The sequence below is a fragment of the Phaethon aethereus genome, assembly GCF_964289735.1.
Source record: "Phaethon aethereus genome assembly, chromosome: 17".
Taxonomy (NCBI): Eukaryota; Metazoa; Chordata; class Aves; order Phaethontiformes; family Phaethontidae; genus Phaethon; species Phaethon aethereus.
The window spans coordinates 10,799,683-10,823,751 of record NC_138593.1 but is presented as its reverse complement, the minus strand read 5'-3'; the positions used below and the strand labels follow the sequence as shown (position 1 = coordinate 10,823,751).

Here is a 24,069-nt window from a genome sequence, read left to right as displayed (position 1 = left end):
TAGAAGCCACATTTAAACCTTATTACATCTCTGCAATGTAATACTCTGCATGACCGTGAAACCTGCTTACCTGGAGTCGCCAGAAGCCAGGCCAGCAGCATGCCCGCTTCTCATAGCCAGGGGAACGGAGGGCCGAGCCCTAGAGGAACAGGCAGAGACAGGCACCCCATACAGCCGCAACAAAACCACAGCAAAGTCATGCCTCTGAGCACCGCAGGAGCCCAGCCAGCCTCTGGGTGGGCTTTGGGCAGGCATCACTCGGGGCAGAGGGGGACAGTGCAACAGACCACCCCCTCCCCATGCTTTGGGGAAAACCCTTTGTCATCCCTTCTCAGCTGGCCCTGGACAGTTTTACCCCTTCTCTCTTTGCTCTCGGCCATTTACAAAGTAAATTCAGGCTGAGGGCGGGGAAGCAGGTGAGTGAAGACACCTGCACCCCACACATTTGGCAGCTGATGGGAGAGGGGGGCTGGCAGCTGCCTGCAGCTCACAGGCAGGAGGTATTTGGCTTTGTGCCGGTCCAGCCCTGCACAGTGGCTGTTTGTCGTTGTCAGCCAAATGCTGCATCCCCCCTGCTAAGAGGCTCCGTATGGGATCCCAACCTGGGGCTTGTGAATTTAGTGGCTTTTAAGCTCTGCAATAAAAAAGCCATTTGACTTGAAGAATGTTATTATTCCTGGAAGGGGGGTTGCACTGCTTGCTTGGATTTGCTTAAGCTGACACAGCACACACGCTGACCAAGGAAATGCACTGCAGGAGTCTCCTGGGAGGACCACCAAGGACCCAGTGACAGACACGCCAATGCGGGGCAGTCAGGTCTAACCAGAAGGAAGCAATGAGTCCGGCCGAGGCCGGCTCTCTGGCTACAAGGCGATTCAAGTGCCCCAGCCTACCTAAGCACAGAAACGCTGCTCCCCAGGATGTAACTGCACCTCTCTGCAGGCAAGGAGCCTCCCTGGGCCCCACGGGGTCAGGCAGCCCCCGACCCGCGCCATGCACATAAGGACTTGCTGCAAAGGCCAGGCAGCGCAGAGGGTGCGCTGAGCAGCGCTCCCTCAGGGCTTGGCCAGGCCAAGGAGGCCCATCCGATGGCACAAGATGGTGGGTTTGGTTTTCACCAGCTGAGCAAATTTCTCTCCCTCCAGCTCCTGGTAATCAGATAAGCTCTTACTGAAACGAGGCAGTAGTATCTTCTGCAGAGCCAGAGGGTGACCGAGTGCGTACAAGCACAGAAGCCACATCCTGGGCCAGGCGAAAGGGGACCCTGCACCCCTAGGAGGACTTGGCATAACGTCTGTGACACAGGGAGAGGTGGCACTTTGCTGTGCTGCAGGGAAGCAGTGTCACAGGTGCTGCTCCCGAGCCTGTGGCTGCTGTGGAAGAACTGCAGTGTTCCCAAGAAAGCATTTTTCTGCCTTTCCCATCAGCATTGAAGCAGTGTCAGACAAAGCTTAAGGCTGCAAAAACCAGTAGGAGAAACCAAAATAAATCAGGATCTTTATTTCCCATAGGAAATTTACCTATATCCCATCTATAGTCCATTTGCCCTCATCCTTATGTAACTCCCCTGCAGGAGAGAAGAAGAAAATGCAGAGAAAATAAACAATTTGCTGTAAAGAATTAGTGCAAGAGACTGAGTCACATCTAGCGATGCAAGCATATAACCTGGGGCTCACTGAATACGCTTCGGAGAACAATGAATGATGAGATCAACAGCATGTGTCACGCATGTACAAACTGGCCCCAGGTAGCATGACTGAAGTGGAGCCACTGGTGTGCTTGAAAGAGATGCACAAAAAACACACTTTAGCGTTTATTTTATTGCTCTTAATGGCCTGCCTTCCGCACGTCTCATTTCCTTTTATTGAAGCTGTCAGAGAGGCATTACATTATCTCACACGCGTGCAAGAACAGCGTTTCAGTCAGGCTCATACAGACTTTTAAATGCCACAGCTGAGGAAAACAAGACAGTGGGAACTGCAAAGGGTGGAGGCGGCGGCAGAATCCAGAGCACACACCTACAGGCAAAATTTCCAAAGGCTTCAAAAACCAGCCAAGCCGCAGTCTCTAACCAGAGACAGGCGAGCGATGAAAGTAAAGGTACTTTTCTAATAAGCCAGATGATTCACTGAAGAAGGGCAAGAAGTTCTGTTGCAGCAGAAGGCTGATGAGCAATTAATGGCTTGTCCTCAGCACAAGGCTGAGTCTTCTACCCCGGTGCAGAGCCGTCTGCTAAACCAGCTCTACCAACAGGCCCATGGGGCAGCAGCTCTTGCAAAGCTGTTCTGAAGGCTCGAAAAAAGAACATGACACTCACACTTGCACAGGGATTTCCCTGTGCTGCGCAGTTCTCCTCAGTTCCTCACACTCACCACAGCACGGTTTTCATTCTCATTAGCACCTTGTGACAGAGGGAAATACAACCTGGACTTCAAAGATCAAGAAACAGATCTCACCAAGAGGCCTGGGGGTTGCATTACTTTCTCTTTTCGTGTTAGCGTGGTGCTGGCAGCGATCACAGTGGGCTACCAGGAGGACTGCAGAGACCTTGCAGAAAGTACCACCCCAGGGTCCCCACACACAGGGCTCGAGGCACTGAACTCCTCAGCCAGCCTTTTCACCTGATTTCCAAGATGTGGAAAACAGTGGTGGCAAAATAACTACTAATGGTCAGAGATGGAAGATTTTTCTCATACACAGAGGACAGTCTTTTGCAGCTGACCTGCCTTCACACGGCTGGCATCTGGACAGCAGAAAATCACCATATTCTGGGGTTAAAAACGATCTCCTCCACATTTTTTTCCCCAACAAGATTTCTTTTTAGTGAGTTACTTGCATCCACATGTGTGTCATGCACAGTAGGTATAAATCACTACTGGCCAGGGTACTCTCAGAGGAGAGGCTATTAGGGTATTATGTACATATACTGTGGTGGAGTCTGACCTTTATTTAAACGCTGCACATCTCACACCCATCCTGGAAAGCCATGGGGAAGTACTCGGCTGCTCTGTACGTATCACAATTGTGGTACAGAAGCAGTTAGCAATATACTATTTAAATAAGGAAGTAGTCATCGTAGTTGAGTTTCACAAATTTGTAGGGCTACTTTTCAAAGTCATTTTAACAATAATAAACACAGCTCACACCTCTACGCCATGTACACGCACAGTGCTGACCTGGTGGTACCCGAACAGACCAGTGCACAACCTTTCCTGGTGTACCTGCATACCAGTCCTGATGCACTGGTGGTCACAAACCCATCCAGGTCTGCTCATAGACAACGTCTTGCCACACACACGTGTGCACGCACAGAGAAAACCACCTGGCATACAGGCTAAATGACGCACCTCGCTGCCTGCTGATGGCTACAGGCCACACAGCAGTTTATTTGAAGCGTTACAAGAAAACATTCCCTAGAACACCTAGAAACACGTGTATGCCCCTGAGAAGCAAAAAGCCTGTCTCAAACAAGACCCCATTGCCAGGGCCATTCCACCACTTGGGCAAACAGGGATGCTTTCCCCTTGTAACACAAAGATAAAAAGAAACCCTCTTTGCAAGGCAGCACGCAGGCTGCTCACCGGCAGAACAGCTCCTCCCCACGATGGGACCATAGAGGTAAGGGAGGTGAAGCTGCTCTGATAACTAAACATGGAAGCAGGTCCCTACAGACTCCCAAACAGCAGCAAGATGACTTTGCTGACCAGCCTGGGAGCAGCTGAGCTCACCAGCAATGCAGCATGCAGCTAGGGCCTACAGGGTATTAATTGAAGTATATGCCCAATGAGCAATGCCAGGCTGGTGAGAACTGTCTATTGAGAAAGCTTGCTCAAAGCGTAGCACAGTAACCACAACTACAAATTATATTCTCCAGGGGTGGCAGGCAGTGGAAGAAGGAAGAAGTTCACCGTGAAAGATTTCCTTTTCCTCAAAAGGAAGAATGATACAGGCAGCACTGCTGTTTGTGGCCCTGTTTCTGATAACCACAGGCCTCTGGAAACCCTCAGAGCAGCCCCCTCACCCATGAGCAACCTCCCTCCACCACTGACAGAAAGAATGTTTCACTAACCTCGAATCTAGGGGTGACAGAAGAGGGATGGGCACAGGGGACACGCAGACACAACACATGGCCTTGCTGCCACTCCTCCTGCATGGGACAAACTCTTCCCTGCCTGTGTGACCCAGCACTGCGCTCCAGACACGCACATGTTGCTGTGTATCTTACTCTCATATGCTGCTGGAAGAAAGGCAAGACTCTAGATTTAGTTTGACTACACTGAATGAGAAAACTGCTCAAGGGGGCACTGGGATTGCTTGTTTTGCTTGTCTTTGCAATAATGCTCTACAGCTTCTTGGCTACCTGGACGGCGTACTGAAACTCCCCTATCTCCTTGCACGCAAGTACTGGGAGGAAAGGATTTTGGAAACTGCCAAATGTGAGACACAAACAACCTGGGACTGAGAGTTCAGCAGCTCTTTGTAAGTACTGCTCTTGCAGCTCCTGTGGTTTCCTACTCCTGCTGGGAAAAAAAACCACTGCAGAACAGTCAGCCAGACTCACACTGACATGGCAGGGGCAGCTACCAGTTTAGACATTGCTTGTGAAATACAGTGAGGACTGCTGTGCAAGGAGACAAGGAAGTGAAGGTGTCCCATGCTACTGCTTGCAGCTACACCTCTTTGCCTAGTGTAGGCAAGGCTTCAAGATCAATACTGCAGAGCGAATATTATCTCATTTACAATTTTCTTTTGATTGGGAAGGGTCTTCCCTGTTCACCAGCAGGCATATGGGAACAGAGGGTACTGGCTCCACTCTGCCATTGTCCCGTGGGCATGTCCTGGAGCCCCCTGTGTATTGTAATCTGTGGAGAAGGCCGAGTAGCTCATTGCCCTGTACTGGCTGTGGGAAGGCACCATCCACTGGCCGAGGCCTTGCTCAGTGCCGTATGGACTGTACATGGGCGCTCGGGCCCCCGGTTTCCCGACAGAGTCTAGAGCCATGTTCACCACTCCTGTGTAGTCCTGGGGAGGAGGCAGAGGTGGGGGGAGCGGAGGCAGGTTGGCGAAGCCCTCTGGGAGCTGTTTGGAGTCGTGCTCGGGCACTGTGGCGAGATCCAAGGGGTAGCACCTTGCCCGGAAATCGTTCAAGGTTGCGGCATCGCGGGTGGGAAGCTGCTGGCTGTCCCCAGCTTCATGGAACCTGAGCCCCGAGGGCAGAGAGAAGAGCGAGTCAAACCTACCGCAGCAGAAAACCACTGAAAACCCACACAGATCCCCTGGCGCAAGGCAGGGCAAGCTCTCAGCGTGCCCTCTTCCCCTTCCCTACTACCATATCTTACAGTGTGGATTTTAGTCCAAGCCTCACTGTCACTCACACAGAAAAACTAAATGCTGGAGAAGGGAAGCCCAGACTACCCTAGTTCTAGTTCAGCTCTAGTCTGGGCTCACTATAACTCATGCCTGAATTTGCAAAGATAAGAAGGAGGTGTGGGGGGGGGGGGAATCACTGGAGTCCTGCCACTCCTCCAACACTGAAGGACAGGCAGGCCAGCTCTGAGATACACAGAGCTGGCTAGGAGAGCATTTCAGGACAAGAAAATAAAGAGCATTACTAAGACACGACTATGCCCAGAATCAGTCGGTCTGTAGTAACACAAAAAGGCTTTGTTGTGGAGCTATCTCCACGCTAATCTAGCACCTATCACCAAGGTACACTATCCAACAGAAAGGCATTCCTCCTTACTCCCACTGGCTGTTTTTCTTAGGAAATACCCAGTAGAAGACGAGGAATCTCACCAACTAAAGGGTGGCTTTCGACGTGAGCACCAGGAGGTGCGACTCACCGATATGTCTGGTAGGATGGCGTAGGCACTTGCTGCTCTCTGGCCAGACCCTCCCTCTGGTCAGCTGGCACTGGCGATGCTGCAGGAAAGGCATGGCTGCCATTCTGCTCTGAGACCCAGAAGGGGTATCCGCTGCTGACCACGACCGGGTTACTCTCTTCCTTCACATCTACATTCTCATCTTTCTCGAGATCTGACTCACAGCAGGGAAAAGAAAGAATGGAAAAAAATGAGAAAAGGGAAGGGAGACCCAGAGTTCACAATGGTCTATTGGCAGCTGCATTAATCACAGGATGGTGGAAGGAAACACACTAATACCTCTTCGGCAGCCATACTGTCTTAAGGGACTAGCCCCTTCCAGCTTTTTTCTGCCCTTACACTGTGGTGTTCGGTCCTACCCTGTCCTCTCTCCTGAGCTGTGCTACTGCAAGCAGCACTGTGAACTGAAGCAAGGAACAATCAAGCTTAAAAAGCAGCCTAACAGAAAGACTAAAGATTTTTTTTTTTTAAATGGTATCAGTTCCCACATCTGTATCACAACCCAGCTGCACAAACAGCACTGCTGGCACAACTGCACCGATGACAACCAAGAAGAAAGCAATGGGTGATACTGCAAGCTCATATTGCTGTTGAAAAGAAATGTTGTGAAAGCACAGCCTACAATCACACGCGGTCACAAAGCATGGCCAGGCTGGGAGGCTGGTGAGAGCGCTGATGAGTGGTCAGTAATGATAAGCAACTTGTAAGCAGACTCCTGTGGATTATTCCCAGAAAGTCAAAAACTCAACCCGTACACAGAACTCTCTAGGGACTCCACCCAGGCCACCCTCCCCAGAGAGGACTATGTCGCTGTTTCTTTTCCTTCCTGTGGCCCAGGCACTGTTTAGAAATCATCCTCTGGGTTTGCTGGGATCAATATTACCATGTTCCTCAGCACCGGACTCCTTTTCCTCTGGCAGCTTCCTCTTCTGGCCCTTGGCTGGACTAGTCTTCTGGCACTTGGCTCGTCCTTCCCTGGAAAGAAACAAGACATGGGGATAGCTTGTGTGTAAGCTTTTTGCCTAGATAAATATGCAAGGGATGCTGGACAAGCCTTGGAAGACAAAAAGATGGGATGAACCTCTGACCTTCTGTGACTTACACCTTTCCTAGTGAAGCACCCTGACAAGCCCTCGGGGAACACACCTGCCATAGCTGAATTACAGGGTTAGCCATTCCGCCTGCCATTGGTGTGTGCTTCCAGAGAGAACCCGCGCCCTGCAGCATACTGGGAATATATTGGTAAAGGGGTTGCCCACTTCATGTTTGTACAAAAGGCACAACAGACATGGAAACTCAGCACCAGAGGCTTTAGCACTGAGTTTGTAAGTGTAGTCCAACATCGGGATATACATACTACGCACACAGGTACGTGTATAGTAGGGTGGGTCTTATGCTTGAAAGCAGCTTTTTCCTAAGTGGAAAATTAGTCTAAGCTTAGTCAGAAATGATCCTATTAAGAGCAGAAAGAAAATCCATGACATTTTCAAAATTTAAGTAAAAAAGAACCAGTTTTGGCCTTTTTCATCAGGAAATTAGTTTTTTTCCATACATAAAATAACACAAAACAAAATCTCAGATATTTTCATAACATTTTCTGCTTGGAGAAAAACATTTTTTCCTTCTCTGTTGCCCATCTATGCTTATATTTACACTTTTTTTTTTTCATCCACTGGCTGCCCTCATTCCAGACAGAAGATCTCACTGGTATTGGTATCCATTGTCCCTCTTGCAGACAATCTCCTGTTGGAAGAGATGCTTTTCCACACACCAGGAAAGGAGATGAGGAAGCCTTCAAATGTCAGAATCAAGCTGATCTCAAAGAGACACAGTGACCTACTGTGGACCCCTGTTATTACTGCTATTCACACGTCAGACTCCAGTCTAGCTCCAACTTGCAAGGGAATGCAGGTCTCAAATTTGTCACACCGCCCACATTTCTGTAGGAAATCCTGTATCTCCTCCCACTCCCCAAGTCTCTTGGGAGGAGGCTGTGTAGGGGGACATCATACCCAGATACAGGCAAATGCAGTGTGCACGACGCAGCAGGCTCAGCAGAGCTGGTATAGTTTTGCTCAATGGCCTTGGGTAAAATTCACAACTGAACTCCAGTTATAAATAAATTAAGATGAAGAAACAGTTTACCTTCGAGTGTTCTTCCCATGCTCACGGAAACCTTTAGCAAAGGGATTGTTGTCTATCTTGAGCTTTGTAATCTTAAAATAAAAGAAACAAGATTCAGTACTACGGTGCCTGCTTGGGTTCTTTATTGTTTCAAGACCTTCACCTCAGTATTTATCACAAAAGCTTGTCTGAGGGTTTTTGGCACACCCTTGCCACAGTATCTGAGCTCTCCCAGCAGCTCCCATTATTGATTAGGAACTGACTGACAGAGAGAGAAGCGACTTTGCCAGGGTCAGCAGGAATTTGGGTGGGATTCATTTGACTACATGGTCAGTGTCTATAACTGGACTTTTTTGCTTATACTTTTTACTGCATTTAGGGTTTTGTTAATCACTGACAGTGCACTTAATACAATTAAGGTGCATGATTCATCTCATCCCAGAGCAGGTATTCCCCACAGGAACCATAATGTGCCTATTTCTTTCCACTGTCATCACAGGCACCAGGGTGACTAGCTTGGAAGGAGACACCTTCCTCTACAAGATTTCTAAAGACAGAGTATTTAGCAATGTGTCCAAGGGCAGTACTTGCACACTGTACCTGCTCATTCTGGTAGGCAGTAACAGAAGTGAAGACAGTCTCAGGGAAGCTGAAGACCTGGAAGATACTCCAGCGGACACTGAAGAGGTCATCTGCCTGCACAATGTGGAAGCGAGGCTTGTAACGGTGCATGGAGTGGAGGATGATCTGGCACAGAGACAGAGGAGAAAGTTTCCAGATGCAACCACTGCCAACACACTGTACAAAGCTTCCTGTGGAGAATCCCAGAACCTCCATTTCAAGCTAGGGATGCCTGCCTGGGACCAGTGTCTCAACTATGCCTCTGTAGTGACGGTACAGACTAAAGCCTTCCATTACAGGTAGTTAATAGGGCACAAGGGCTGGGCTGAGGACGGAAGAGAGGGCACTGGATATGTTTTACTTTCCACATGATCTAATTTCTCACAGATCTCACTTATTTCCCTTAACATCCATCTGCAGTGAATTCCAAGACAGCACAGCACAAAGGTCAGCTGGAACGTACATGTCCGTGTTGATCCAGGGTGTTGTTGGTGAGCTTCAGTTTTTGGAAGGAGACAGGTTCTTTCATCCAGTGGCTACCAGGAGCTGGGGAATCTGGGTGGATGTAGGTGCGACAAGGGAGCTGGGGCTCTGCTTTTCCAGCAACTTCCCACTGATCTTTATTCCACTGTGAAGGGAAAGACGGAAATCTATAGCTTAAAAAAACCCTGCTTTCATTACAGGAAAGCCCCAGCAACTTTGCTTCACTGTCAATTTAGTGGACTCCTCTGAAGCACAGTCCTGAAGCATAGCAAGTTCTCTCTTATGAGCCATGACCATGTTGCCAAAACAGCTCCAAGTTTAGGCCTCATTTTTTCTCCCTTACTCCCGACGGCTGTCAGAGAAGTCTGACATTAATCATGATTAAAATTGCACTGCTTACAATGAAAATTAGTTACCTTTCCAGCTGCTCCCCAAGCAAAAGTGACAAATAACTCCAGAGGCGCATAAAATCTACCAATTATTTCTGAACTTTGTCCAAAGACAATTTATTTATCAGCCTGGCCAGCAAAACATAAAGATTAATCTATTTCAAAGAAAGATAGAAGAAGAGGATAACTTCTATTATTTAAAGTAATTACCTTGTACCTGAAGTTGTCCATTGGCACAAAATCTACCAGCATGAGGTACTTGGCATATGGGATTAAGCCGGAGACTTTGATTTTGCATTGTGGAAACATTCTTCTGTAGGAGAAATGAAATATACAGTATAAGAATTTCTCTATAAAGTTGATACTGTCTAATGATTGATCCGCGGGTCATGTTTACTCGCTATTGTGCAAAGTTCTGGTAGCAGTATTTCTACAGGCCAGCTATTGAACATTTTTACCATTTAACTAATGTACTGTCTAATCCTATGGGCTTAGGTGGAATAGGCACTAACACGGCAGCATTCACTGCTGGCCTGACATTGTTAACTGCTTTTGTTCTTCTGATTCCTGTAACACAACAGTGGGAAACTTAAAATAAAATATTTGGAATTTGCACGTAGTTCCCAGCCTTCTACAGCTATCACAGACCTAGAGGATACATTACAGCATTTTCTAGTGTGGGTAGAAAACGTGCTCTCATCTAAAAGCACATCTAGCTTTCTGTTACAGTATTCCCTGCCACCACTTTCATCTTCTGACTCTGCAAAACAATCTGACATCTACCTCCCTACCCAAGGGGATATTTTCAGCTCACAGCAGGTTTGACATAATACATTACAATTTCACAATTTCATATTCTTTCACTGCAAGCTCCACAATGCATGACTCATTTAAACTTCAGAGTACTCTGCACATACAGATCGTTACTATTCTACACCATGTTCTTGTCTGCAAATGCAGACTCAAACCCAGGTATTTACTGCGGAACTGCTTCTGCCTCCGACTGAGGCCAAGGAAGCTCAGAGCACTTTCCCGAGCAACCTCTAAGAGACAGGAAGAACATCAGTGTTAAGTGCTGAGATAAGAGCACAGAAGTTTTTTTAACACATCAGCCCCACAATGAACTTTTGCACTTCACAGTTTGGACTTCTACCACATCCTGAAAATGCAATTCTTCTGCCAGAGGCAGAGAAACATGCATAATTGCCTAAAAAAACTAGTTTAAAGGGCCACCATTTGACAAATGAGCACTTGGAGAATTTTTGTAACGGCTTGGAGGAGTGCGGTTCAGGCAGCTGTCTTGCTCCCCTCACCTGCCGGATTTGGTGATGATCATCTCAGTTCCTATTTGATGGAACTTCATCCAGAGACCCATGTCCTCGAGGGTGACCACAATAGAGCTCTGCGGGTAAGGCTCCAGGCTGGGGGAAGGAAGTGCCTCACACGGCGCTTTCACGTCTACCAAGAGAGAGAGAAAACACCACCTTCAGACAGGCAAGAGAGGAGCCAGCACGAAGCATCCTCTCCTGCTCAGAGACAGGGCCCTGAGATGCAGCACCAGCATTGGCCCTCCCAGTACCTTCCAGTGCCAGCTCCCTGCAGCACATGGAGCTACCGGATTTCACACGCTGTCCTAACAGACAGGGTCTGTACATCTGGCCATTGACTCCTCCCGTCTGGCCACGGTACGCCTCAGCCCCAAACCACTGCACAGTGCATGGGGCTAGATTAGCTCAGGGACCTGAATGCCATGATTTCACCCATGATGGTCCAAGGTGCTGCTGAGAACTAGGGAGTCTGCGCCACAATAAATCTCTTAAAGAAAATCCATTATTATCCTTCAAAGGCTTTTTTTTTTTTTTTTTTACTTGGCTAAAAAAAAAAAAAGCATAAAGGCTTTTCCTACAGGCCTGTTTTTAGCTGTTAAGTTCTTCTGTAGAGATTTGTCTGTTGTACAAACTCAACCTGACCTCTTTTATTGCAAAACTCATACTGGCAGGTAGCCACAATTCACCTTCATTCCTGTTCTGGTATGATCAGGGTTACACAAAAACACTTTACCAAGACAGTAAAATGCAAGCTCAAAGGATTGGAAAGACTTTAAGTGTACCAGTGGGTAATGGGAGAAAACGACAGATAGGTGGTAGCAGAGTTGAAAAGTCTCTCCAGAGGACAAAGAAGGGTCAGACAGGAAACCCAGATACAAGCGAAGGCAAGAAAGGAAGGTGACAGAGCTGGACCACAGAATATTCCGAAAAGAGGACGGCTGGTCTGAATTGGACTTGAAGATGGATACCACCGAGGAGCCTGTGACGGTGGTGGAAGGTGCCTTTTCAGTAACACACCATGGCACATCAGAATTGCTGCCTGCAATATGCCTGCGCTTTCTATTACCAACGACGGTCCTGTGGAAGAGGAAAGGGAAACTATTCCGGAGAAACTGTCTTCGGGGTCGATGGCACCCACCTCCTCCATAAAGCTGTGTGGATTAAAAACGTCCTACAGAAGCTCTTAACTATATCGTAACACATGCAGGATTGCTGCTGCCATACTGAAAAGCCCAGGCAAAAACAGAGTTCCACTTTATGTTGAAACGTGACCTGGTATATCTACTGGTGGACTGATTTCATACCCAGTAAGGCTTTACTACCACTGCCCTGCGGTCTGAGCGACGTATTGATAAGCCTGCTTGACTCAGGGAGGGCACTCCCAGCAGCAGCGCTGTCCTCAGTTCAGTGCCAGCAGGCCACTTCTGCTGGGTGATGCATTACCAGCCATGCACAGCTATTTGTTTAAAAGGGAGATTTTTCTGCCTCTCAGCCTTATCAGGTTGTATCAGAAATAAGGGAATTTTTACCTTGTTACAGCTTTCCTCAGTAATGTCTTAAAAAAAAAAAAAAGCATGAAAAGTAGACAACTATTTCCAGAGAAATTAGCTTTTTTTCAGAAAGTGACATCTTTCCATAAAAAGAACCCAATGTTAGCCTAAGGGGTTCTTCCCACAGTATTAGAAGTAAAAACCATCTAAATGTAATTTTGTCAGTTTGTAAAGGTCTTTAGGCATTTAAAAAAAATATCCCCTACCCTTTTTTCTGCTTTGATCCAACATTAATGAACTGGCTAAGAAGTGACACCTAGTCTGCTCACTAAGATTAGCCTGTTAACATCTTCTTACTAAAGCTTCCCCCATATCCTCTTGGAAAGACATGAAAGCTACCACCAGACGATGCATTTGGTAGCTCAGTGCAGCACATGTATCAAAAGGAGTTACAATAAAATTGGGCTGATTTCCCACAGGAGCCATCCAGTCACAAATACATGCAAACAGATTTTGATTAGCTAGACAGATGCTCACTTCTTCCCCAAATGAATTTTACAATTAACATTTTTGTAAGCAAATTCCAGTGCCTTTAAATGAGACTACAACACGGCAGATGTCAGGACTCCTTATTGAGGGGAGACTTCCAGTGAAATCAAGAGGAATTTAAGTGAAAGGAGTTCAATACTGAATTAAAAATCAAAGGCCGATGTTATATCTGGTTTTCACCAAAATGAGTCCACAACGCGACCGTATGAGCGAGATGCTACAGGAGACAGGGAAAAAGAACAGCACATGCAATAAACGCTGCAGCAAAGACTTTAAAATGTAGCTAATGTCTTTCATGCCGCAGGTTTTGTGTGCACAGTCTGAGGCCGAGAAACAGGACATTAACAGTTTGCATGGGGATCTGGACCCCAGCAATGGTGTGAGCTTGCTCATGGATCCACACAGCTGACTACAGAGTCACGTGCAATGGGCTTCAGCGGGATTCTGCAGCGGTGGATCCATCTGTAGGATCCACTTGGGATTTGCTCTGCAGAGCCAACGGCTGGCTTGCAAGGCACTTCAAATTCACTCCTAGTTCTGCCTACGTAACTAAGGCCAAGGCTCACACACACACATCTCGCCCACAAAGATGCCTGCATTTTGGAACTACAGCACGAAGAGGTTTGTGCCAGGGTGTACAAGCATTGAACTGATGTGTTAAAGCTGTACTTCTATTGTTTCCTCTTGTATGAAACTTAGTTTTCATTTTAAGTATTATTTGAAAGAGATTTTAAACATTTTCTAAGAATTTTAGTCCTACGCTATTTTAAAAGTATCATTATTATCACTGTGGTGGAACATTGCATGTGGCACATTTTAAAACATATTCTTTATGCCAAGATGAAACTGAAAACGAAGATAGCTGCTATGATAAAGGCACGGAAAATTAAGAATCTTCAATCTGTTCCATACTTGATTTTAAAGTCCTTATACAAATAAGAGCAGTTTGACCTTCAGTTTCTGTATATAGAATACGCTGTACATATCTTTTTCCTATCTTGGAGATTGAAAGGAGAGAAGAGAAATGAGAGTCAATTCAGTAATGCTTGGGGGGGGCTGGGGATGATAAGATCTTTGGATGGAAGATGCTGGAATATAATCCACTTGCCTAAAGCAGTCCCTCAATTAACTGTCAATTACTGAGACAACATGATGTCATAAAATTTGTTGCAGCCTTCTGAAAATGTATGGGAAAGGGTTTGCAATAGTGGGAAAACTTCAAGTCAAAAAGTAATACTTCTTACCTTCACTAAAATCAGTTATTATTACATTTGTTGCTGTTATCTTCCGAGTGAAGTCCAACACTAACAGCTATCCAGTGTCCACAGGGAAGAAATGCACGTTAATATATACAGCTATCTGAGAAATTAATCTTGCCAATAACCAAAAAAACCCCATGTTCTCTGACCTTACAAATGTTAGTAGAAACACGCCAACCCTTGGGGGGTGGGGGGGGAACCTTATTTCTCATAACCAGAAAGCTTTTTGGCAATAACAAATGTACTGTGCTTCTATAAAGTGCAATGGCTTCACCTCTCAAATGCACCCAGTCATGACCTGGAACATTTCTGCTGCGTGGGATCATACACCAGAAACAACTTGATAAGAAAATGAGGTGACTTCTGCAATAGTTGGAATCTTTAACATGATAAAATACTGTAATACAGTCTGTGATTTTTTTGTTGTTGCTCTTTCGCTTTTCAAGCAAAAATTCTCTTAAAGTGGCAGAAACCAGTATGAATCAGATCAACACACTATAGACAGCTTTATAAAAACCCAAAACAACGGTGAAGGTGGAAATAATCCGAGTCATTGCACATATATTTTGCTTATGAATGAAACAACACATTGCAGATGTAGAGAAAGGAAGCGAAGAATAGCCGGCCACCTCTAATGCGTACATGAACTGCATACCTAAACTAGGTAAATAGCTGTTTCCTTCTGAAGCAGACTAAAACCTAGGACTAAATTTGGGGTTTGGTTACTGACAAATGGAGTACCTCTGGACTGGCCCTTAGTTTCCCAAATGCGTATCTGTCATTGGGCACAATCTGATCATGCCCCAAGCAGAAGATGTTAACAGCATATTATGAGATGGACTGATGGAGAAAAACAAATAAAACCCTAAGGAAACGACACAAATCCCGTGTTTGGGCATGAACCTGGTAGAGGTGCGGTATACCTGCTTGGGGTTTATACTTTCAAAGGGCAGAGAAAAATCAAAAGAAAAAAAAGAGATAGTTTGTATCAGAACTTTTCTTAGCAATATATTTCCAAAGCTTCTGTGGCCTTCAACCTGAAGGAACTCTAGGTACTTTGCAGACAATATACAAATAACACCTCAATCCTTCAGTGAACGATCACATTGCACAAGGTCATACGGATAAAGGAATTTTGGGCACAACTGTGAGTAAAGCTTTGCTACCTTACAAAAGATCTTCCAAGGCTCACAAGAACATTCAATGCCACAATTTCTCCTCTATTCCTACAAAAAAAACCCCAAACCCACAATATTTTAGAAATCTTCTCCAGCCACACATATGTTAGTGTAAATGCTGGCAACCCTTCAGGAGCACTCTTTCTAAAAGGACTGTAAGCTCTTGGCATAAGTCTAGGATCTTTCCACGCAATAAGGAATAGGAGTGATTCCTTTACCTACCTGGTAAAGCTTGCATTTTTCCATGTACTGTGGAGTCCAGGAGGTTGCACGGCCAAGAGAGCCACCAGAGTTCTTACAAGGGGAACCAAAATAGTCCAGTTCAAAAGCAGGTCTGATTTCCTGAAGCAAGCAAAAGCCCTTCCTTCTGAGATCCAGTGTCAAGAGTGACGGGGATGAGGATGGGACTCCAAGCGCAGCTAGCCAAGGTGAGTTCCTGTTTTATGGAAGCTAATGAGTAGGGAGGAGCTTCTCGCCAGGGCTGTCCCCCTGCAATCCTTTGATGTCCAAAGGGACAAAGAGAGGAAGGATCTGCAGCAATGGCAGGGGCTAAGGGAAGAAAATCAAAGAGAATTAACATGGCTTTGACATACAGGAAACCTACAGGGGAAATGCACCTTGATTTACTGCTAACGCACTTTTAAACAAATAGAGGCTAGACCAAAAACCTAAGTTGAAGACTTATCTACAAAATAAAAAAAAAAAAAAAATCGCTTAAATAGCAAGCAGGAAAAATTTGCTTTTGGCTATTCCACGGATTTGATATAATTTTCATCTCCAGAGCACAGAATAATTTTATTCTTGATTTCTAGTATCAGAATCAGGACTGTTACTGAGCTTGTCCCTTCCCAAGTGGGTGATTAACAGTCTGTGGTAAAGTTTGCTCTCACAACTGGGATGCCGCAGCAATGCATTCGTTCACCAACAGATGTCTTCTACATGAACAGAAACACATTTGATGATATAACGTTACTTACCTACCCAATCTCTGCATTCAAAGCCTTTAACTGCACAGTTAATTTTCCTACTGTGCTGCATTTCTACGGCAGGGTCCTCACCACATCTGTTCTGAAGCTCAGGACTGAGGCTGCTCTACACGCAGTATCGTTTCAGCTAAGCTTCATGAGTAAAAGTTGCAATCGTTTAGATGACACAGCCATGACAGCGTATCACTTTACTGGCACCAAACTCCTTCGGCTGGCACCTTCCAAGGCTAGTGCAAGTGATCCATGAGACTCACGGTGCGTCAGGCACTGGTTTTACACCTTTTTCAAGGCACTGCTCTTACTGAACGGAAGGCTGAGCAGAAACTGAAGGACTTGAGCATTTTCCCTTAATTAGTTTATTCTGCAAGTGTGACCATTAGCTTTTGTACTTACAAGTGCTTACAAGTGCTAAGAGACAGCAATCAAGCCTCATGCTTCAGGGCACAAACCAGCCACTACACCTCGGTGCGGTGAAGAACGGAGTTCTATGCATTCACGTACAGAAATGGCTATACTAACATTTACAGGTCAAAGATGTTCAAAAAGAGGAGGTCAAAAGCAGGATATCAGTCTCAATGAGCCAGTGTTGGATCCTGCACAGCAAATTTAGGAGCTTTGTTCATTTCAAAGAGCATTGCTGAAAGTCTGCAACTGATTCATGGTCTACTTTTGCTCCCCATAAAATAAACATTTTTAAAATTTTGTCAGTGATATTACTGGGACATCTGATTTTTAGTCTGATACGCAAAACATTCTGAATTTATTTAGTCAGTATCTATAACCACACAGCATCACTTCAGTTTTGCTTTTACTGCCTTTTGGAGCAGGCAAATACAAGGACATGCAAAGAGGACAAAGGAGTTTGATCAGAGGAAGGACTGGCTCTTTTTCAATAGTAAATCGAATTTTAGGCATCACAGTACTAGGCAGGAAGAGAAAAGCCAATGCTTAGCGTGGCAACGAAGAATGTTTAAAAGAAAGGGGTTGGAGAGTTCGAGAAGTCCTGAGGAGGATTTTATAGCAGGAGATGGTCCATTGGATCCTGGCACCTTTGAAGGACCACATCCAGCCTTCCTGACATCTCTTTAAAACTACTCGATAATACAGAAGACCACAGGCTCTTCTTCAACTACCTTGGGGACATCTAGCACTGGGGAGTCTCAGCACCACTGAAGAGGAGACTGTCATGTGGTGGAGCAACATGAACTCATAGCTCAATTGGAAATTACTTATTACATTTGTGGAAAAATAAATCAGAAGGGAAAAGATCAGCTGAAAATGGTATCAAGGTCAAGTCTCCACTGCTTGTACTTGCACAGCCATTACCAAACACAAACAAAACAGGATGCAGAAATGCTTTTCTGCTCTGCTACAAAAGGCAAGCCAGCATCAAATCCGCCCCCTCCATGTCCCGCTTTTCTAATACTAGTATTTTAATTGTAGAAAGTGGAAGACAACCATCATCAGAATCTGAAAAGGAAAAATAGAACAAAAATTGGGTCAGATTCAAGCTAGCAGCAAGATGGATCAACATCCCACACAGTATGAAACTGCACAACAGCAGCAGCAGCACTGGGAATTTCAGACTCTTCACCTGACAAGAGCGTGGGATGTGTATCATGACTTGCCGCTTCTTCCACGAAAGGGTATGAGATGGTCTCCTGCTGCCAGTTCATTTGCACACTTCCCATCAGCATGTCTACAGAATGCACATTTGCTACAAGTACTCAAACCCTTTTGGCTTTTCCCAGCTGATTGATGGGGAAGGTGGAGTCATTAATTACCCATGACGAGTTAACAACTAGCTTTCTCCCAGCCATTCTGGTTGCACTGGAAAGGTTTTAAAAGTGAAATAAAAAGTGAATTTGTTGTTATTGCTGGAAATATGGCTAACAGGAACAATCCCCATGAAATTCATCACTAGCAAAGGAGGAATTCAGCACATTACTCTCTTGTCTGTCTGTCTATGGAGTGCCCTCAGGCAGTTTGCTGGGAAGTCAGAGGTGAATGTGCTGGTGTCTAACAATTCACTGGCAAATTGGAGGCTGGAGGGAGGAAAGGGATGGGAGAGATAGTGGATCTGATATGAGTAAGTCAGTGACATACAGAGCTCTGCTCCAAGCTCATTTACAGCAGCAGGTAAAAATCCTGCTGTGCCCGGCTCTAACAGTAGGCTCTCCTGCTATGCTGAAGGGGATGAGGTAGGGCAGTGCAGAAGGGAGGGAATGTGTGATGACAAAAGCAAAGGCCAAGAGCTTTTGCTTTGCATCTCTTTGAGGAGGTGATTAGAAAGAAACATTCCCCTCTGGGCTTTGTAGTAAGGCAAATGTTTTCTGGCACTTCTCCCGCATGTGAAGCTTTAACCCTTAACACTCAACAGGACCCTGTAGGGAAACTGCTCTGCACATATACCATTCCCCATTCCTACCTTCTGAACTGGAAGCTCTTTGAGATGGGGTGATCATCCTGCCAACTCTGGCCAGTGTCTGGGTCTTGCAGACTGCGGGAGAACAGGTAATGTGTGTCAGCTAGCAGGAGGCTTCGGCTATCAGGATCCAAGTCTGCAAGTGGCTGCGCAGCATGTACCACCTGTGTCCAGACAGAACTTCCAGGATAGCATTCTGCCCTGAGAGCAAGCTCAAGTGTGAGGCATAAAGTTACTATCTGGGAGACTGCTGATATGCAATAGAAATCTGGATTAGTAATAACAATGTTTTGAAAGAGCCAGTCTTGGACCATTGGCTCACCTGTATCAGCACTCCAGTGCAGTAGCCAGCAATCCAACCCCTCCCTCTGTGCACACAGTTGTGAGAAAGTGTTACTATATCAGCTTTAATAAAACTGGGCTTAAGTGAAGCAGTGCTGTCTGCCTGAGTTTGCCCAAGCAAGAAAAAATAACATGGAGAAGTGCAAACTGCACTGAAGAGATACTCCCCTCTGAAACATGAGGATAGCCTTACTGCCATTTAAATGCGACTCATTTAGTAGATTCCCACCTGGTATACGTAGGCCATAGTCCCAGAGCGTCTTGGCAACTCTATGAAAGATACTCTGCCATCTGCATGGGATGAATACTGAAAATGTGGAGAGACAGTGTGTCATTAACAGGACCCAAAATAAAATAAACAGCCCTATACTGACAGTTATTTATTTTCATACTTAATTAAAAACAAGAAGTAGCCTCAGACTCTCCAGACAGCTTCCGAATCCATTAACTTACCCCTTAAATACAGGCTCAGCTCGCTGTGGAGGAAACAGGGCCTGATTATGCACAAAGGGCTATGGGGAAAAGCAGTGCTTTTTCAGAGAAAAAGCCTGATGAAACAATTGCTCCTGCAGCTGTGCCAGCCTCGAAGTATGTGACTCCTTGTCCTTGTTAGTGACCAACATCTCATACAGGAAAAAAAAGGAAGCAGAAGTGCAAGTCCTCAGACAGCACTAAGCTGAGTGAGTGAACGGAGCAGGGTCAGTCAGGACAGAGCAGCTGAGCTCTGACAGCATGGGCACAGTCTGAATTTGGGCAGCTTTATAAGCAAGTCTCTGTGGGCAGCTACAAGAATGGTAAAAGCTTGAAAAGTATTTTGAGATCCTCTGAAGTAGTAGTACATATCATTTCCTATCGTGCGGTAGCATAAGGAACATTTCCTACCCAGTTCCTTAGAGCAGCTCACATAACACAGCTTTTTTTCCTGATAGTGGGAAATGGCACCTTTTTCCCCCACTTTTTACAGTTGGGTTTGATTGCTTTTTCCTGGGACAAGTTGTCTGGTGTCTTCAGGCATGTCACAGATATATGTGTGATGTTCATATGGTAGGAACATACAGATGTTCCTACCCTGGGACCTGTGCAAGGAGCCCTGCAGAAGGCAGACCTCTGTAGGGCTGAAAACCCCATGCTGAGCCCAAAATTGTATCACCCCCAAATTCTCCCTGTGCTCTCATAAAGAAAAAAAAAAAAAACCAAAAAAACCCACACCCTCACATTTGGCAAAACAAAACAGTTGGTTGGAGTGGGCCTGTTGGTAACAGCTCAACGCCAATTCTCAACAGGGTCTCTGGACCAAGGCACAGTGCGGTGCGGGGACTGGCCACATGCCTGCGCCCACCCTGGAAGAGGCTGTAGTTCAGCAGGGATGGGATCGGTTTTGGAAGGGAACATATGAAAGTGGCTCATGTAAATGAAAAGTTGTATATTATAAGCTTAACGCAAGGCTTTTCCTCTTGCAGGTTTGTGGATTGAGGTATCTGACCACAAAGCTGTGCTCCTGAACCGAAGAAAACAGGATGCTCTTCTGTCTCCCCTTTATCATATCCGCCCTCCTCAGCCCTCCTGGAATATGCACCCTTCTCCCAGCAGTTAGTTAGCATTGAGACAAGAAGGGAAATACTTAGCAGCCACTTAACACTGAAGGCTGAGTGTGGCCTCAAAGGCTACAGTCCAGAGTCAAATGCAAAATATTTCTGTCTAGAGCTCTTTCAAGTTTTCACAGACTCCTGATGTTAGGTGCAGTGTTTTCCTGTCAAGCCATTGTGTTTCCCAGACACAGCTCAGTACTCTGTCCCACTCAAATCCACAAAAAATACATAATGAAAGGACTTCACAGCAGCAAGAACAGTTTTGCAACACAGCACAGAAAGGGCCACCAAGCACCATGCTGCAAGCACTGCCTTTCCTCTCCTGCATTGGGTAAGGCTCTCTTCCTCCCCGCACCTTGGGGACACAGCAACCCTGCCAGAACCCGAGAGTCTCCATCAGGAGCCATAAAGTATCAGTCCTAGAAAACAGGCAGCAAACCGCTCTGGCTTAACAGCCATACATAAATACTTTTATATTTATACACATGCACACACACTCATATTCAAAGAGAAGCATTATGCAGAGTTTTAAAATTGCTGGCAGTTTACTTAAACTGTGAATTGAGACCAGAAAAAAATCCTGGATGGATTTTACTGAATGGAAGCCCAGTTGACAATGCTGCAGCAATCTCAGTTAAAAAGCTGACCTTTTGAGGAAAAAGCAGCTGCCCAAACCCAGAAGCTTGTATCTAAAATGTCTGGACTTTCAAGATTGCAGATACACTGTCTAGCTACTTGGTTTCCACAGAAGATTATTTTTGTTGGTGTGCAAGCATTTGTAGAGCCATGAAACCAACAGATAAAAAGCCAGACTTCAATCACACAAGTCAGTTGGCAAGTTATTTTGGTTTGCCAGCACAGATTTATTCTATCAGTTTCATATGGAAGTTTCCACATACTGCTCATCATAGTAAATGGGTTCTAATCAAACCAGGAAATCAATAAACAGTATAATTCCCCACCAAGGGAACGATCTTGAAAGAGCAAATGAAAATTGTTAAGATTTAAAGGTTTTGGCATTTAAAAATAACAACTGTTGTGAGCTCTACAGAGCTAAGCAGAGCTCAGTTCTTCCAACATATTACTGACTCTGAAGAACTTTTTGAGGAAGATAATTAACATTACCAGAAAGCATGAGAACTATTAAACCATATGCAGTAGATTTTGATTCAGAGTACTTTACAATAAATCATGTTTCATTTTGCTAGGATTTTATTACTGCTTTTTCTTTCTTTTTACACTATTACTTATAATTTCTTTTAAAAAGAACTACAAAAAATTATTTAGCCACAGGGTACATACAACTGCACATACAACTCACAGGAAGAAGGGAACTGAACCCAAAGGATGTCTAACAAACCTGTAGAGTCTGAGCTGAACTATTTATAGGATCTCCCACAAAAAACCCACCAAAACCAAGTATGCCAAGACAGATTCACACAGTACATCCTGCAAGACAAGTTTTGAAAGCTGATATAGAGCATTATGATGGGACATACATAATCTGTAGGAAAGTTTGAAGTCAGTAACAAAGAGCTGGAAATACGTATTCGTTTCAAGCAGAAAGTTCTTGGACAAACCGAGCTGCACTTTTTCCTCACCCAACTTGTTCATCACCTTGTAGCAAAATGATACTGGTGTCCACAGTAACAATATTCAGGTAAGAATCCTTTGGCATCACCAATAATAGAAAAAAGCACCTGTCAGAGTTCAAGGACTCCTCAAGTCTGCAGTGGGATGAGGCTGTCATAAATGTACCTGAACTGACATAATCAATCACAGCTACCATTTTCTCCTGCAGCCCCTAATCTGTCTAGATTTTTTTTCTCCATTCTTCTCATATTGGCAAATTCCTCACAGTCGTTCTTTGCTGCAGTCATGGGCCAGGGTACAGACTGCAGGCAGGATCACAGACCCACGGCTCCCTCCCCCTACCCAGCAGATTGTGAAATGTTTATGACCTGGCTCTTATGGCTCTAGAGGTGCTGAATGGCCTTTTCCCCCCTCTGAGTCTCAGCTCCTGATGGGCAGCTACAGACCAACTTTTTGCCGGTTTGGTCCGTAGTTGTAGATTTTATTGCCCAGTTTGTCTCTTCAGCTCACATTTGTAAGCTCCAGAGTAGATTTTTCCCTGGGTAACACTCTGTAGCTCAAAGAACTCTTCTTGTTTTTATTACATCCTTAGTGATTAAAGGGATATTTAAACCTCACAATGCTCCCTGCTGTGAATATAAAAGCCTGGCATCATTTTGGATAGATGTGTTTAGAAAAATAAATTAAAAATTAGCCCTACTATACCGGACAAATGCTTCTAAGTTGTTAAGAACATCAGGCACTTAGGATGATTTAAATACATTGATTGCAATTCCTTGAGAAACCAAGGGACAGCCCATGGCTTTGAGCTATCTGAACAGTTATACAGACAAGTTCCACTTGGACTCAGGACAGCAGAGGTGTGCAGTAACTGCATTATACTGGAAAATATTGGATTTCATCTACTTAGGCATAAATGACCTACAATTTCTTCTCCTCTATAACCTAGTGGTCACTAACACACACATAACCATTCTTCAACATCATAACATCATTCTTAAAACACAATCTTTGCTTTTGTGATGGCAAAACTGTTTTTAAATGACTGGCACTTTACAACCTAATCTATGTTTGCCAACCAAATGTAGATACAAACAACATCATAATGTAAATTCAACAGCAATATTTAAATTCTCCTAAGAAGAGTGCTAGGGAAAGTGCAGGAAAATGCACAGGAAATGTGTCATATGTGAGAAGTCGTATGTGAGAGCAAGCATTCCTTCTGAGCACAGATTAGATGGTTATCAGTAACGAGGTTACTGGTTTTGCCACCCCCTAATACTGCAGTTACTGGTTTAAGCTTCTGCAGGGAGCTACTGCCAGGTCAGATTCGGTGCAAGTTAAGCCTGCCTGCAATGCAGGTTTGGACTCACCGCCAAGGAGCTCACAGCACTCCTCCTCCTCGCTGCTAGCTTGCTCTACTGCTTGGTGCTGCTCAATTTCTTCCTCCTAATACAAAGTAAAAAAAAACACCACAAAAACAGAACAGTCAGATTATCACAGGATGCAAGAAATACTCACACTTGTGCATTACTACAACATGTACCTTGTAGCCCATCCTGAGCTTCAATTGATGCTCTTCTCATGACTGAGGCATTTAAAAATGAGCTTTCCTGTTTGGATTCTCTGGTGTCTACTATTATGTTAACTCACGTTGCAGCCATCCCCTTAGAGCATTTTCAAGAAACCCATAGGACCAAACACATCTGTGTGACTCCTACACTTCTGCCAAGATGGGCTGAAAGCAGGAGACTGGGTTAAAAAAATTATTTAGGAGAGAAACACTGGTAGCAAGATCATGCAAGTCTTTAGATACATTTCACATATGCTT

General features: G+C 45.1%; 1 protein-coding gene across 1 annotated transcript; it reads right to left on the bottom strand.

Annotated features, from left to right (window-relative positions):
* Positions 1–4,773: 4,773 nt before the first annotated feature.
* On the bottom strand, positions 4,774–23,796 carry LOC309411189 (T-box-containing protein TBX6L; the record flags this gene model as incomplete). The annotated part of the gene is made up of 10 exons (XM_082007745.1): positions 4,774–5,200; positions 5,844–6,036; positions 6,766–6,857; positions 8,028–8,098; positions 8,607–8,753; positions 9,091–9,255; positions 9,710–9,812; positions 10,813–10,957; positions 23,612–23,687; positions 23,785–23,796. 10 exons carry the CDS (start codon positions 23,794–23,796, stop codon positions 4,774–4,776), a joined length of 1,431 nt encoding a protein of 476 aa, XP_081863871.1.
* Between the last annotated feature and the right edge of the window lie 273 nt (positions 23,797–24,069).